The following is a 13,719-nucleotide window of genomic DNA, read 5'->3' as shown; positions in this document are numbered from 1 at the left end:
GATTTGAATAGCAAGAGGATATTCTAGAGTGTTTCTTAGTACATTTCACTTAAAAGATGGTTAGATAGTATTAGGCCTGGCCTGCTTTTATCCTAACTGCCTATTTATGGCTCCCACAAGTTCTTCATCACTAAGAATAAAGCCAGAGAGTTGTTGCATGCCTAGTGGGTGTTTAGTGCCCTGCAAAGATGGCGTTGGTCCCTTGAGTTTTGTGTGAGTTGGATCATAGGTCCTCTTAAGGAACAAAATCATTCAAGAAAAACACTGACCCTTGTCTAAAATAGAGTTTAAAATTCAACAAAACCTAATAAAAAGCATGTCCATGATTACTCCTCAAGTTGTGGACCAGCCACGGAACTAATAATATCAAACACTCCAAGATGTCCAAGATGCAAGAATCTTCCACTGTTAAAATTTTTGTGTGTTACTTTTGCTTTCAAATGGTTGGTATTATAATTTAAAAATACTTCATTGAGTCAGGAATAAGAGAACATGCCTGAGTTTGACCTCTGGGACAGCCTGGCTAGCCCAAGCGCTATCAGATAAAAAATTTCCACATGAAAGATATTTTATCTCCAGCATTATGGGCCTTTAAAATCTAGTACACCAAATACTTACATCTTGTGTCCTTGATCTTATTTTCTGGATTAGGAGGAGGGTAATGTATACAATGTTATTTGTAAAAATATATATATATATTATAAAAATCAACTCAGAAATACAAGTGTTGGCAAGGAGGTAAAGAAAAGGGTGAAATGAGTGTTAGTGGGATTGTCAATGGGTATAATCACTATGGAAAACATTGCAGAAATATTTTAAAAGCTTAAGAATAGAAATGCCATATGATCTAGCTGTTTTACTTTTAGGTATTTATCTAAAGAATACAAAAACATAAATTCTAAAAGAGTTTCATTCCTTCATTCATTGCAGCTCTATTATTTTTAGATAGTATAATTATTATTTGATTTTTGGGAACCCCTAGCAATGCTCAGGGATCACTCCTGGCAGAGTACTGGGAATTGAACCTGGGTCAATCATGTGCAAGGTAAATACCTTACCTGATGTATTGTTGCTCTGGTCCCTGAAGAATTATTTTAATGACAATAAATGTAAACATGCTTAGTGTATCTAAATGGATTGGTGGCTGAGAAAGATGTAGAATATACATATATCATTGCAATGAAATATGACATGGGCAGAGGAAGGAGTGAAATAGTCGCTTGTAACAACATGGATGGACCTTGAAAGGTATTATGCTAAATGAAATACACCAGATACATATCATTTTAATCAGAAGTGATGTATAAAGAAATTAAACAAATAAACAGACAGAACCAAATCAAACTCTTAGAGAATTAAAGAGAGTGGAGGTAGATGAATTGAGTATAAGGAGGTCATTTGTAGGGAGCTGGTTAGAAAGGAGACTCTTTGTATTCCCAGGGGTCAAATCAAGAACCTCACAAGTTGCCTTTGTGATTGCCACTGAGTTTTATTTTCCACCCTGAACTTTTGGTGGGGATTATAATCATATATCCCCACTTTTGGTGGGGATTATATCATATAGTTTGTCAAACTATATAACATTGGATAGATGTCAAATCCTGGCCATAAAGCTAGTACCTACCCCCTACGGAAGTCACCAAAATTAAATGATATCTGTCAGTGCTTGTTTTGTGTCTGCTAAATAATAAAATAAATGAACTGAATTCACAGAACTGAATGCCCCATCTACCCCCAATAATCAGAGCTTAGCATACAGAAGGTGTTTATTAAGTGTTCCCATTGATTATTTCTACTATTTTCTTGGCATCTCTTTCTTGAGTTCTCATGGCCTATTCACTTCCTTCAGAGCTTTCTTGGAAATAGCCCCCAAGACCCATTTTGGCGTTATATAACTAGAAAGACAATCAGACTTAGCCCCAGAAGTGGGATCTCATGCCCACCTGGCATGAACCCATCTGGGCCCTCATTATTCCCCAAGGAGCATCACATGGTCATGTCTCCTTCCTGCCTGGTATGGTCTCTTTGGCAGAAAATACCTATTCTAGACTTCACTGCTCATCTTTATGGCTTGGTGGTCAGCATCAGAGCCTGAGCATCAAATCCTAAACTCCTTCTCCTCTTTTCAGCCACAGTTTCCTCCAAGTGCACCCCCATACTCACATTTTCCTTAGATTCCCTGTTCTTTACCCCATAACTAAATAGTTTACAGGGTTCTGTCCTTTCTTTTTTGTATTTATTGGGTTTTCTCTGGCATATCTTATGTCTTTTTTGGATCTTCAATTGTGTTTGAATGATGCTAAGGGCCTTTCCAGTTTTACTCCTGCCCCAAGCATTTGTAAAGTGATTTGTAACATGTGGAAGGTAAGATTCCTTTTATAAATGTGGCCATTTCCACATTTTTAAAGTATCATGGACAGAAGATTCTCATTTATGGGACTATATGGAGGGATAATCTGGACTCACAGAAATTGCTGCTTGAGGTCTTCAATCTTTTCCCTGTCACCTACCCACTGTCTCTCTCTAGTTTCCTTTCTTTCTATTCCCATCTGAGAACTGACTTCCAAAGCTTGCTTCACCAGGGGAAACCATTAGAGCGCAGGGATATCTCACTGATTTTTTTCTCCATCTCTTTATGTCTGAGGAAGAGGTTCAGGACTACCTGGGCAAAGAGCTAGTATAGATTTTACAGTTAAGAACAGAAAAGAGGACCCAAAGCAGTACCTGATCAGAGGAAGAGGCTACTGGAAAGGCCAACATTGCAAGAGAAAATAAAAGTCATCTAGTAATCTTGGGAAAACAAAGGATACTTGTAAAAAAAAATAAACTTACTATGGACTCCCATATACCTCTGAGTGAGCTGTGGCAAGGGTGTTAAGCTATTTTTTTTGTCTTTAAAAGGCCAGACTATATTTTTATTTTCCCCAAGATCCTGTTTATGTCTCCATAAGCACAGGAGAAAGTCTGGGGAATAGAAAGTGAGCTCACTAATAAAATTTCCATTTCAAATTAGATCCCCATTTTTAACAAGACCGCCATTCCAAACAAGATTGTCATTCCAAACAAGTCCCCCCCTTTTTTTGGGGGGGGGCACACCTGGCAGCACTCAGGGGTTGGTTACTCCTGGCTCTATGCTCAGAAATCGCTCCTGGCAGGCTCGCGGGACTGTATGGGATGCCGGGATTTGAACCACCGTCCTTCTTCGCCTAAGGCAAACGCCTTACCGCTGTGCTATCTCTCTGGCCCCAACAAATTCCCTTTCTAATGAAATGCCCATTATAAACTAGATTTTCCATTCCCCCAAATTCCCTTTCATAACAAGATCCCCATTCCAACAAGATTCCCATTCCAAACTAGATCCACATTCCCAACAAGATTCCCGTTACAAGCTAGGTCCCATTACAAACAAGATTCCAAGTACAAAGTATCATTCTCATTTGCTCTCTCAGCTCAGGGATTCTCCATTCCAACTCCCTCCGAAGCAAGGCAGGCATGCAGTATAGCTGCCTAAGTGTGAAGTCAATCAGGAGTGAGAGCCAGAGTCTTTCTGTTGATAGATCCTTTATATTTTTATGGCTCTTTCTTGGAGCCACCCATAATTCACTGAGGAGCTAAAAGTATTGGAACAGAGGTAGAAGAATAGGAGAGAGCCAATTTAGGCATCTTGGCACCTGGATTTTGTCTCAAAGAAATGTATCAAGAATTAAAAGCTGACATGGTGCTTAAACACTTGAAGGTATGAAGGAACTGCCACAATAACTAAAACAGAAACAGCTAAAAACACCTGTTCTATCTAGTCTCCTCATTTCTCAGGTGAAGAAGTTCATTCTCATAGAGTAAATGTCTTTCAAAGTCTCTCAATCAATCAGTGTCAGGCCATAGGTTTAGAATCTAGATATCATTGGCCCTGGACACCCTACCTTTCCTGTGTTCTCTCATCAATGACCCAAGGCCCAGCTGCTCCTATATTTCAAGATGGCCTCAGAGAGTCTAGGGTTAGAGGTGAAGAAAAGAATAATAACCTGAGCACTTTAGAGGCCTTTCTATGTAACCTCAGAAATATTTCCAACATTTCAGATAGTAAATCAGGGTGGAGGGAGATGGAAAAGGGAAGAGCAAACCTCTTCTTGTCAAAGTCCAATTTTCCAGTTGTTGAAATCAAGTTTGTTTCAACTCCTCAATGAGAAAATCAGCAGAATGACAAAGCTTGTTCTGAAGAGGATGTTTTTTTTTCTGTGAAAAACAATTCTAAAATGAGACAGTGAGGTTAGATATAAAACTGATTAATGTCCCAGAGGACCTGCCATAAATCCACAATATTTGAGGTTATCTCCTCTAATGAGCAAAAATATCATTTGTACCTCTACTGAACAAAAATTTATGGGCATATTCCCAAGTTTTCTACAAGTAAACATCTAATCAATGGGAGACATATCTATAATAAGAGCTTGGTCACACAAAGTTGCAACCCCCCACAGGAATTGAATGACCACCCCTCCTTGGCCACTTGGTATATTCTGATTTTTGAGAGCAGCAAAAGACAGAGTCATCCCTTTGCTCAAGTTATTGTTTTGTGTTTTTCTGTACACACACTGACCACCCATGAAAATATGAAGTCAGAATTGGCTACCATCTTGGAATGCTTTTGTTCTAACACAGAAAATGACATTTCAGGTGGACAAAGGAAAATGAAGTCTTTTTAAAGCATCTTCTCTTGATGGGAGAGTCTGCTTGTTTAGAGGTAGCAAGAAGAGACATAACCCTTATCACCAATAATGAAACAAGTGGGAGTAAGATGAAAGTATTTAAATACTGGTAGGACCAGGGCACATTTGATCAGAATGGATTCTCCCTGGAACTGGAGCAGGATCATAGAAGGGTTCCTGTAGGTTAGGTCTTAATCCTTAAGAAATCTAATGAAGATCTGGAAGTTTCCAGTAAGTGCTAGGTTGAATAAAGTTGAAGGAGGAAGTAGGAGGCAAACTTGACCAGATGCTGTTTGACAGCAGGTGGGCACATTTTTCTGTTTTGTTATGTTTCAGGGCCACATCCGGGAATGCTCAGACCTTACAGTTTACAACTTATAGCTGGCTTTGTACTAAAAAATTAGTACCAGTGGACTCACCTCTTTATGAGGTTCCGGCAATCAAACCAGCAGGCAAGTACCATACCCACTTTACTGAAGTTTCCAGCCCCTAAGAAGCATTAAAAGGTTGTATTCTAACCTTTTAAGCACTGGCATGGCAAGAGAGACATGTTTTTGTTTTTGTTTTTTTTTGGTTTTTGGGCCTCACCCATTGACGCTCAGGGGTTACTCCTGGCTATGTGCTCAGAAGTCGCTCCTGGCTTGGGGGACCATATGGGACACCTGGGGATCGAACCGCGGTCCATCCTAGGCTAGCGCTGGCAAGGCAGACACCTTACCTCTAGCGCCACCGCCCAGCCCCGAGAGACATGTTTTAACTGAGTGTTGGGCTTATAGCTTAGCCTCAGCCATATCCCCAGCCCTGTCTCCCCCATTGTATCTAAAACACAAACTCACTTTATCTACCTGCCTCTTGGGCTTTAGAGGCAAGGAGAGAAGGGTCTTGGAGATAAGACAGAGAATGTAAGAACTAGGAGAAAAGATCTCTGAAATATTCTTCAGCATGTCAAAAAGAACACACAACCTGAGAGCTCAGACAAGGGAGCAAAAAATAAACTGCCAGGTCTGCAGACAGAAAAGTCTCCAATGGCCAAGATTTCCTGGTTTTCCCAAGTTTCTGTTCTCCTGGGAAAAAGTTCCTTCCATAGGTTTTGGCACTTAGAAAACACTCCACAAATGTTATGTCCTTCTCTCTCTCCTGTCCTCAGTCACATCTTTATAACTTCCCCAAAGGCTTCTAAACACATAAATAAAGCTGGAATCCCATCTGACTGAAAAAGTCAACCATCTGGAGATTTGGAAAATATGGGGGGAACTTCTAATGACTGAATAATTTTTGTTTCAGTTTCAGCCAGATGTTTGGTGTCACCCAGTCCCATCTGTAACAGAAATAGCAGTTGATTAAACCTCCTCTTCATAATTTTAAGCTCCCTACCCTAAAATCCTAACTGGACTTTCTTTCCTTCTTAGGAAGTTTTTTTTTTTCATCTTCTTCTTAGGAAGTTTACCAAAATTAATGGAGAGGGGAAAGATGATGGACAAAAATGGAGCCATCAGGAATCAAGTACAAAAATATTAAAAATTTTGATACAGATGATTTGTAAAGATCATTTTCTGGGCTCAACACTGGTATCCATGAGTCAGATGTAGTTAGAAAATTGGTATGATATTGCTGGAACTTTTTAAAAGGAAAAAATGCTAGTTTAGGGTAATGTTTATAATAATGTTGTTGTTCATAGTTTATATGGACACTCAATAATGTTGATGCTCATAATTTTGATGGACAGTCATCACACTTCACTAAAACTACTATGTCTATGTCCAAGATCTCCCAGAATTGCCTTGTATTGCTTCTCATTCTCCTATTTCTCACTCTTTCCCACTGCTTGGTAATTCCAGTTTTGTCATTCAACAGTTTATTATTTTGTGATACCATCTTTTTTTCTTTTAAATTTTTTTTATTGTGGTCAAAGTGAATTACAATTATTTCACAGAAATATTTAAGGCACATAGTGACAATGAATGAGTGGCATTCCCACCACTAGTGTTGTCTTCCCTCCACCCCTGTTCCCAGCATGCATTCCATTTCTCCCTCTTTTACCCCCATAATGCTAGTGTAACTGTTTCACACTTGTACAGCTTGTTGTAAATTGGGTATCGATTCTGTGGTTGGTCTTCCTTTTTTCTATATTTATTTATTTATTTATTTATTTATTTATTTATTTTGGATTTTGGGCCACACTCGGCATTGCTCAGGGTTTACTCCTGGCTCTGCACTCAGAAATCACTCCTGGGCAGCTTGGGGGACAATATGGGATGCCAGGGATTGAACCCGGGTCCATCCTGGGTTGGCCACGTGCAAGGCAAACATCCTACTACTGTACTATCTCTCCGGCCTTTTGATATCATCTTTCCCTTGTTTTGTTTCTCTACACACCACAGATGAGTGAGCTCATTTTATCTTTGTCCTCCCTCTGACTTAATTCATTTAACATAATACCTGCCAATTCTATCCAAGTAGCTGGAAGGTTTGCTCTTTCATTACAGCTGCATAGTATTCTATCAGGTTACATGTTTTTCAAAGGCTAAACCAGGTACTCACAGACATTTTATAGCTTGTTTTAAAACCTGGAGAGAGGTTGGGGCCAGAGAGATAGCATGGAGGTAAGGCGTTTGCCTTGCATGCAGAAGGCCAGTGGTTTGAATCCCGGCATCCCATATGGTGATTTCTGAGCCTAGAGCCAGGAGTAAGCCCTGATCACTGCTGGGTGTGACCCACCCCTCCAAAAAAGGAAAAAAACTGGAGAAAGGGGCCGGGGCAGTGGCACAGTGTAGGACATTTGCCTTGCAAGTGGGTGACCTAGGATGGACCTCAGTTCGATTCCCCAGAATCCCATATGGTCCCCCAAGCCAGGAGCAACTTCTGAGTACAGAGCCAGAAGTAACCCCTGAGCATCACTGGGTGTAGCCTCAAAACAAAACAAAACAAAACAAAAAATACTTGAGAGAGTCTTAGTGGGTCAAATTTTGCTCATATATATTTTTTCTAGGAGCAAAACCCAATAGAAGCCAAGTAGCAGTTATCCCTGGATAGAATTTCTACTCTGCAATTTGCCACAGATCCTACCATTCTCTACTGTTTTCACTTACTCAGCCCTCTGTATCTGCACTCATGGACTTAAGAGGATTCTGAGGTGCTACCTTTTTGTTGTTTACCTGGCTTGTGTGAACAGTTGGCTCTGCAATCCCCTAACGTCTTCTGAAGCTCTCTTTTAGAATCGGGTAAACTCAGAGTTAAAGTTGAAAAGTCCTCGACCCTCCTTCATAGTTAGTGTCCAAGAAATGTGATGAGCCCCTAGAAATGTGATGGCTGCTGGAGGCCAGTGGTCTTTCCACGCTTGAAGCATGTTCTGACAATGAGCTCTCATAAGGTTTTCTTAATGAGCTGGCCCCATATTGAACCAGCACTCATTCAAATTCCCAGGCTGCCATGGCAAGCATGCTGCAGGCTGGGCATGCCTTTGTGAATGCCTCACACACTCTCCACATAATGAGTCAGGCCTGTGTTCTGGTATCACAGTGTGGGTGTCTCTACATAGGTCGATTGTTTTCCCATTCAAAGGGTGTCCTTTGCTGCCTCTGAGTTCGTGCCTGTCTAATGGCTCTGGCACCCCTGCCGACAGCGCACAGGTATGCGGTGAGGTTGGGAGCCGAGCCTCTCTGCATGGAAAAATCCATGTGTCTGGATGTTGTCACCAGCTAATGTCTGTCGTGGTAGCAACCTGTTTACTGGAGCATGAATCAATGTTCTCCAGCAAATGCTCTGGGATTGCAGTACACTGAGGTGAGGGAGTAGCTCAGAGTTAAGCTCTGTGACCTTGGACATGATCTGTAATGTTCCTGAGCCTCAGCTTCCTCATCTGTAAAACAAGCGTGAGCAGAATTGAACTTGAGGTCAAACAGAGAAGTTAGTTTCTCAAAATTCATAGCAGTCCTAGTACACACAAGTGCTCAGTAAAAATGACATTCTGACTAGTTATTGATAAATGAAAGCTGGGAATATCTATCTTGTCACTCAAGAGAGGGATGGGATCTTGCTAAACATACATAATCACTCCCTTGCCCATTGTAAAGACTCCAAATAGATTAGGCAGAGAATGGTACAAAGTCTTTTGCTTCATAATTGTGTGGAGGACTTTTGGAAAATTCAGAACCTAGTGATTCACTGCAGACTCATGGAAGCCGAGTATTTGGCTGTAGAATCAGATCATCTTCTTTTAGGGCGAATCACACCCAACAATGTTTAGGGGAGCTTGCAGTATAGGGGACTGAACTTTTACAGGCACTTCATGTGCTCTAACTCTTTGGATATTCCCTCTTTGCTCAGCACATCTGCTTTTTAAAAGCTCCTCATGGGATTCTGTTGGTTAATCACTTGGAAACCATAGATAATGTTTTATTTTTCAGTATCTTGGGTTATGGAGGCCTCAGAATTCCCTAAAACTTCCTAACCCACCTTGAATAGTATCTATATCAATAGACATATCATCTATGTCTATATCTATATCCAAGTTTAGGATGTATATACCATCTCAGACCTTACATATGTAATATAAAGCCCCCATTTCCCCTGTAGCTTCTGTTTAACTACCTATGAAGACATCCAGCACATTTCAAATCTCTTTCCCATGAGACAACCCTTTGAATATTTACAAACAACTGTCATATTCTTATATCCTCAGCTCTCCAGAGCAACCTATCCTTGGGATAAAATAGCAATATTCTCTCGTAGCTCTTAGAAAAGTTTGGTTTACTTAATTCTTCAAAGGTGATAGCTACAAGTAAATGGAGCTACAAGAATCACCCAGGAGTCATGGACCAAGAAAAAGAGGATGTTGATTCTCTGAGATAGCCAGTGAGAGTGAATGAGAGGTGGCTGTCCAGCTTCATTCCAGAGAAGGACAGGGCACTTAAGGCAGGGGTCTTCCTTTGAGTCCTTGATACATGCAGCACCCTGAAAAGACTCTTAGCTCAAATTACAATCAAGTCACTCTAGATGTTGGGGATATGGCTGTTTTTAGAACTAAGAATTAATTGTTAATTCATTCAAGTTTGTCTATATCCCTACATCCCATACTTGCAAAATATTTTAAAATTGCTGATGAAATAAAGGATATAATGAATTTTCTCCAAAGAATGAAGACAAACAAGAATGTCTCTTATATGCATTACATCCCTTCTTGATTAAAATTCTCAATCCTCCCACTAAGCCCACAGAATGCCTGGGTGAGGTTCCAATTCCTTGTACAAACTGTAGGTGTGGGAAGGACATGTTGGGGAAAAACGTCAGTTGAGAAATTCTCAGGGTTCAGAAATTTGGGACTAGAAGAGGGGAGAGCCCACAGTGGTGTTTAACTCTACAAACCAAGGTTTGTAAGTTCTAAGAATTGGACATAACTAAAACATGATCAACATACATGGGGAAAATCCTGGTATTTTTATGCCATCCTTAGAATCATATAGATATTCAAACAGCTGCCAAATCCTTCAGGCAAATAATTTCACTGTGATTGCAAGTATTTTTTGGTCAATATGTAGGAAAGTATTATTTCAGATTTTCCACTAGTCCATTGGATCAGTAAGAAAATTTTGAGAATACTCATCCATAACCAATTATTATAAAGCAATTATTTCCTAGATTAGTGAACTGAGGGTCAGAATGGGCAAATGTCTTAGCCAAGGTCATGCAGTTTACAGTGAGTGGGATCCAATCTTCTGACTTTAGATCCTTGTTGCATCTCAAGTAATCCTTCCCCACCTGTGCTTCCCACCAGTTGCAAATTTACATTGAAAACAGGAGGAACTATAGTAGTGCTACATTCAGGAGAATTTCTCTTTAGGAGTGTCAGGACATAGAAAAAAGCTGAGGGAATGATGCAATATTACACTAACAAATGATGTCATAGCATGATTTTCTAAGTGACTTACAGAAATGCAAGTTCTCAAGAAGCCCTGGCAGATGCCAGTCAGTGGAAATGCAGGCATGAAGAACCAATGGCAAGCAGGGGTGGGGAGTATATGGGAAATTGAGATTTCCTTGCCTATCCTTGTAACAAGCTTCAGTTTCCTTAGAAGCCTGATAAAAGGCCCCCACTCCTCAAATCGAGGTATCTTACCTCAGGCACTCAAGATCTTAAAATATTGAGATCTTAAGATCTTCAAGTTCCCCTTTTCTCTGTCTACTCTCACTGACTGACATCCAAGCAATGACCAGTGATGCAGAGAGTGACTCCTGGTATAGTAAAAAGCAAGTTGAACAGTGCGACAGGCTACCTCAGAGTTTCTCATTCTAAAATTGGTCTGACGTCTGCATTATAATTCCAAACCAAACCCTCAATTTAAAAACAAAACAGAAGCCAAAAGCTGCATTTCTCAGAGAATCCACATGAGCAAAATGCCAAATCTATCTGTATTGGACTTGGAGGGCTGATTGAGGAATGAAGTCAGGTGGATACCAAATACCAAGATCTTGTGTTGGTTTTGTTTCAAAATAGGGAAACAGGTATAAATGAAGAAGTTTTCTTTAAAAAGGTGTGCGCATATAGGTCATATGTATTTACCTGTAACTGGATGATATTAGTAGTTCATAAAAACATTTTTGTTGAATTATACTTGGGAAAAACTGACAAGACTATTTTGGAAAATAACAAAATAGCTCCGAGTGTGCCAGGTAAGGTCAGGGTCTCTCTCTCTCCCTCTCTCTCTCCCTCTTTCTCTCTCTTTCTCTCTCTCTCTCTCTCTCTCTCTCTCTCACATACACACACACACTCTTTCTCTCTCCACTGCTATACAATTTTAGCAGAGTCAAAAGATCCCACCTCATGCCTGAGATCAAAGCATTTCACAACAGCCTATGGGTTTTGATGCAAACACTTGTCTCAACTGCAGAAGCTGCCTCTGAGTACCATCAGATGTCACCACATGAAGCCTGTTTCCCAAACAATCAACCAAACCCAGCCCCACCATCCCACACAGCATCAGTCTTGCCGGGAGCAACCTGAACGTTCTGGGAAATCATCGATCATCATCGATCATCGGAACCCATTCCTCTCTTTCTACTCCTGCCCCCCACTCGCCTCGCCCCTGCCCTCCCAAACATCCACAGGCAGTGAAAAAGACCAGACATGAGATTAGCTGGGGGGGGGGAGAGAAGGTAGAGGAATTCGCAAATACCTTCCAGGCAGCAGGTCCGCCACAGCCCTGAGTGGGTCATTACTTCTTCGTTCTTCCTGCTGGTCTCATTGTCACTTGTAGATTTAGTCCTGCACACACCTCTGGAATATAACCAGTAGTCCGTGCCCACAGCAATGGTCATTAAACTAAAGGCTGCGAAGGCTCCCACAGTGGTGATCAACATCTGGATGCCTCTGTCACACATCCTCATAGTTCTTCATGGTACTCTGGGTAGATGGGGGTGCAGGGGGGAGGTCCAATGTCAGAAGGGAAAATCACTCTGCAGCGCTGTAGCCTAGCAAGGCTCTTCCTCCCCAGTGTGTCTCCTTTTGTCCGAGGCATTCACAGGACGCTGGGCACGGTGGGGCTCTCCTGGCTGGAGCTCTCTCCACTTCCCCTGAGTCGCCTATGGCCCTGGGAAGGGTGCCGACGCCAGGGGGTTTGTCCACATCACGGCTGCCTTCTGGGGGTTCCTGGCTTCCTTTCATTCCTCAGGAGCTGGCTCAGAAGGGGGGTCCGTGCAGGGCATGGCTCTGGGAGCCTAGAGCTGCTAGGTCCTCACAGCTCTGGGAAATTCCAAGCAAAGAAATTCTAATCTCTCTCTCTCTCTCTCTCTCTCTCTCTCTCTCTCTCTCTCTCTCTCTCTCTCTCTCTCTCTCTCTCTCTCTCTCTCTCTCTCAATGTGTGTGTGCGTGCGTGTGTGTGTGCGTGTGTGTGTGTGTGTGTGTGTGTGTGTGTGTGTGTGTGTGCGCGCGCGCGCTCCAGCGCATGTGTTGGGGGTGAGGGCGGATGGTAAAAAATAGCACTGCTGGGAGGCGAGTCGTTGAAGAGTGCTCGTTGCTTCCCTAGCTTCCCAGGAAAGCTCCCCGCCCGCTCCCCTACACCCCCGCTCAAACTGGAGAAAAGGCAGAGTCCTGGGGTGGGCGAAAGGCTGCGGTGCTGAAGGGACAGCTCCCGCCGCCGCAGCTGCTGGCGGGGTGCGGGACGGCGGTGGTGCTGAAGGGACAGCGCCTCCTTGCCGCTGCACCCCGCCCTTCTCCCGGACTAAGAGAACTGGGGTACCGAAGTGGTGGCTGGTGGCGGGGAAGCTGAGCCCCGCTCCTTCAGCTCGGCGCCTCCCAGATCCGCCAGCCGCCTCGCCCCTGCTCTATCAGGCCCACGCTGCGCGCAAAGTTTGGGGAGCCCCCGAGGTAGTCAGCGTCCAGGCGCTGCAGCACCAGGAGCTCTTCCGCGCCCCCGGAAGGATTAAGGAAAAGGGGAAGGGGAGAGGAACCCGCAGCGCTCCCTGGAGCTCTCTAGGCTCCCACTAGCGCCGCGAGGCTCCCCTGGTGAACCAGGCAAGTTTGTCTATTTTTCCTGCGGGCGCCTCCGGGACCCATTAGGGGAAGAGCCAGTCTTAAAGGGGCCGACAACTCTAGGCGTTGACTCTATGGCTCCCTTGGGCGGGCAGAACATGGCCCCAGGCATATGTGTGTAGGGTCAGTCTTAATTCGTGGCTCCCCCAGATGAAGCCAGTATGGATGTCTTCCTTCTCCGGAACGGGCTGGGTTGAGCCCAGAAACTGTCAGAGAGAGGCTCCTGGATTCTTAAGAGACCCAAGCAAGCAGCTCAAGAGAGAGGCAACTTCTCTCAGACCTCAAAATTTGGGGTAGACCAGGGAGGGATGGGGACTCTGGGCCCACCTCTTAGATACTGTGACACTCCTACATTTGGAACAGAGATGATTTGAGGCTGGGGAATCACTGAAGTGTGCTTTTTATTTTTTCAAAACCCCCTGGGGCTCATTTGATGCATTGAGACCCAGTTGGCTGGTGAAGTGGGAGTTGCCTTCCTAAGACTCA

At 42.9% G+C, this 13,719-nt stretch overlaps 1 protein-coding gene across 1 annotated transcript in view; it reads right to left on the bottom strand.

Annotated features, from left to right (window-relative positions):
• The window catches only part of CACNG3 (calcium voltage-gated channel auxiliary subunit gamma 3), a 93,778-nt gene extending 81,219 nt beyond the window's left edge, over window positions 1-12,559 (bottom strand). The window contains exon 1 of the mRNA XM_049789203.1: window positions 11,879-12,559. Coding sequence (XP_049645160.1) covers window positions 11,879-12,089 — 211 coding nt within the window. The 5' untranslated portion in view covers window positions 12,090-12,559. The remainder of the gene's footprint in view (window positions 1-11,878) is intronic.
• Between the last annotated feature and the right edge of the window lie 1,160 nt (window positions 12,560-13,719).

The sequence above is a fragment of the Suncus etruscus genome, chromosome 15 (assembly GCF_024139225.1).
Source record: "Suncus etruscus isolate mSunEtr1 chromosome 15, mSunEtr1.pri.cur, whole genome shotgun sequence".
In the NCBI taxonomy this organism is placed as follows: Eukaryota; Metazoa; Chordata; class Mammalia; order Eulipotyphla; family Soricidae; genus Suncus; species Suncus etruscus.
The sequence above is the reverse complement of the archived record's forward strand: the minus strand, read 5'-3'. Positions and strand labels throughout refer to the sequence as shown.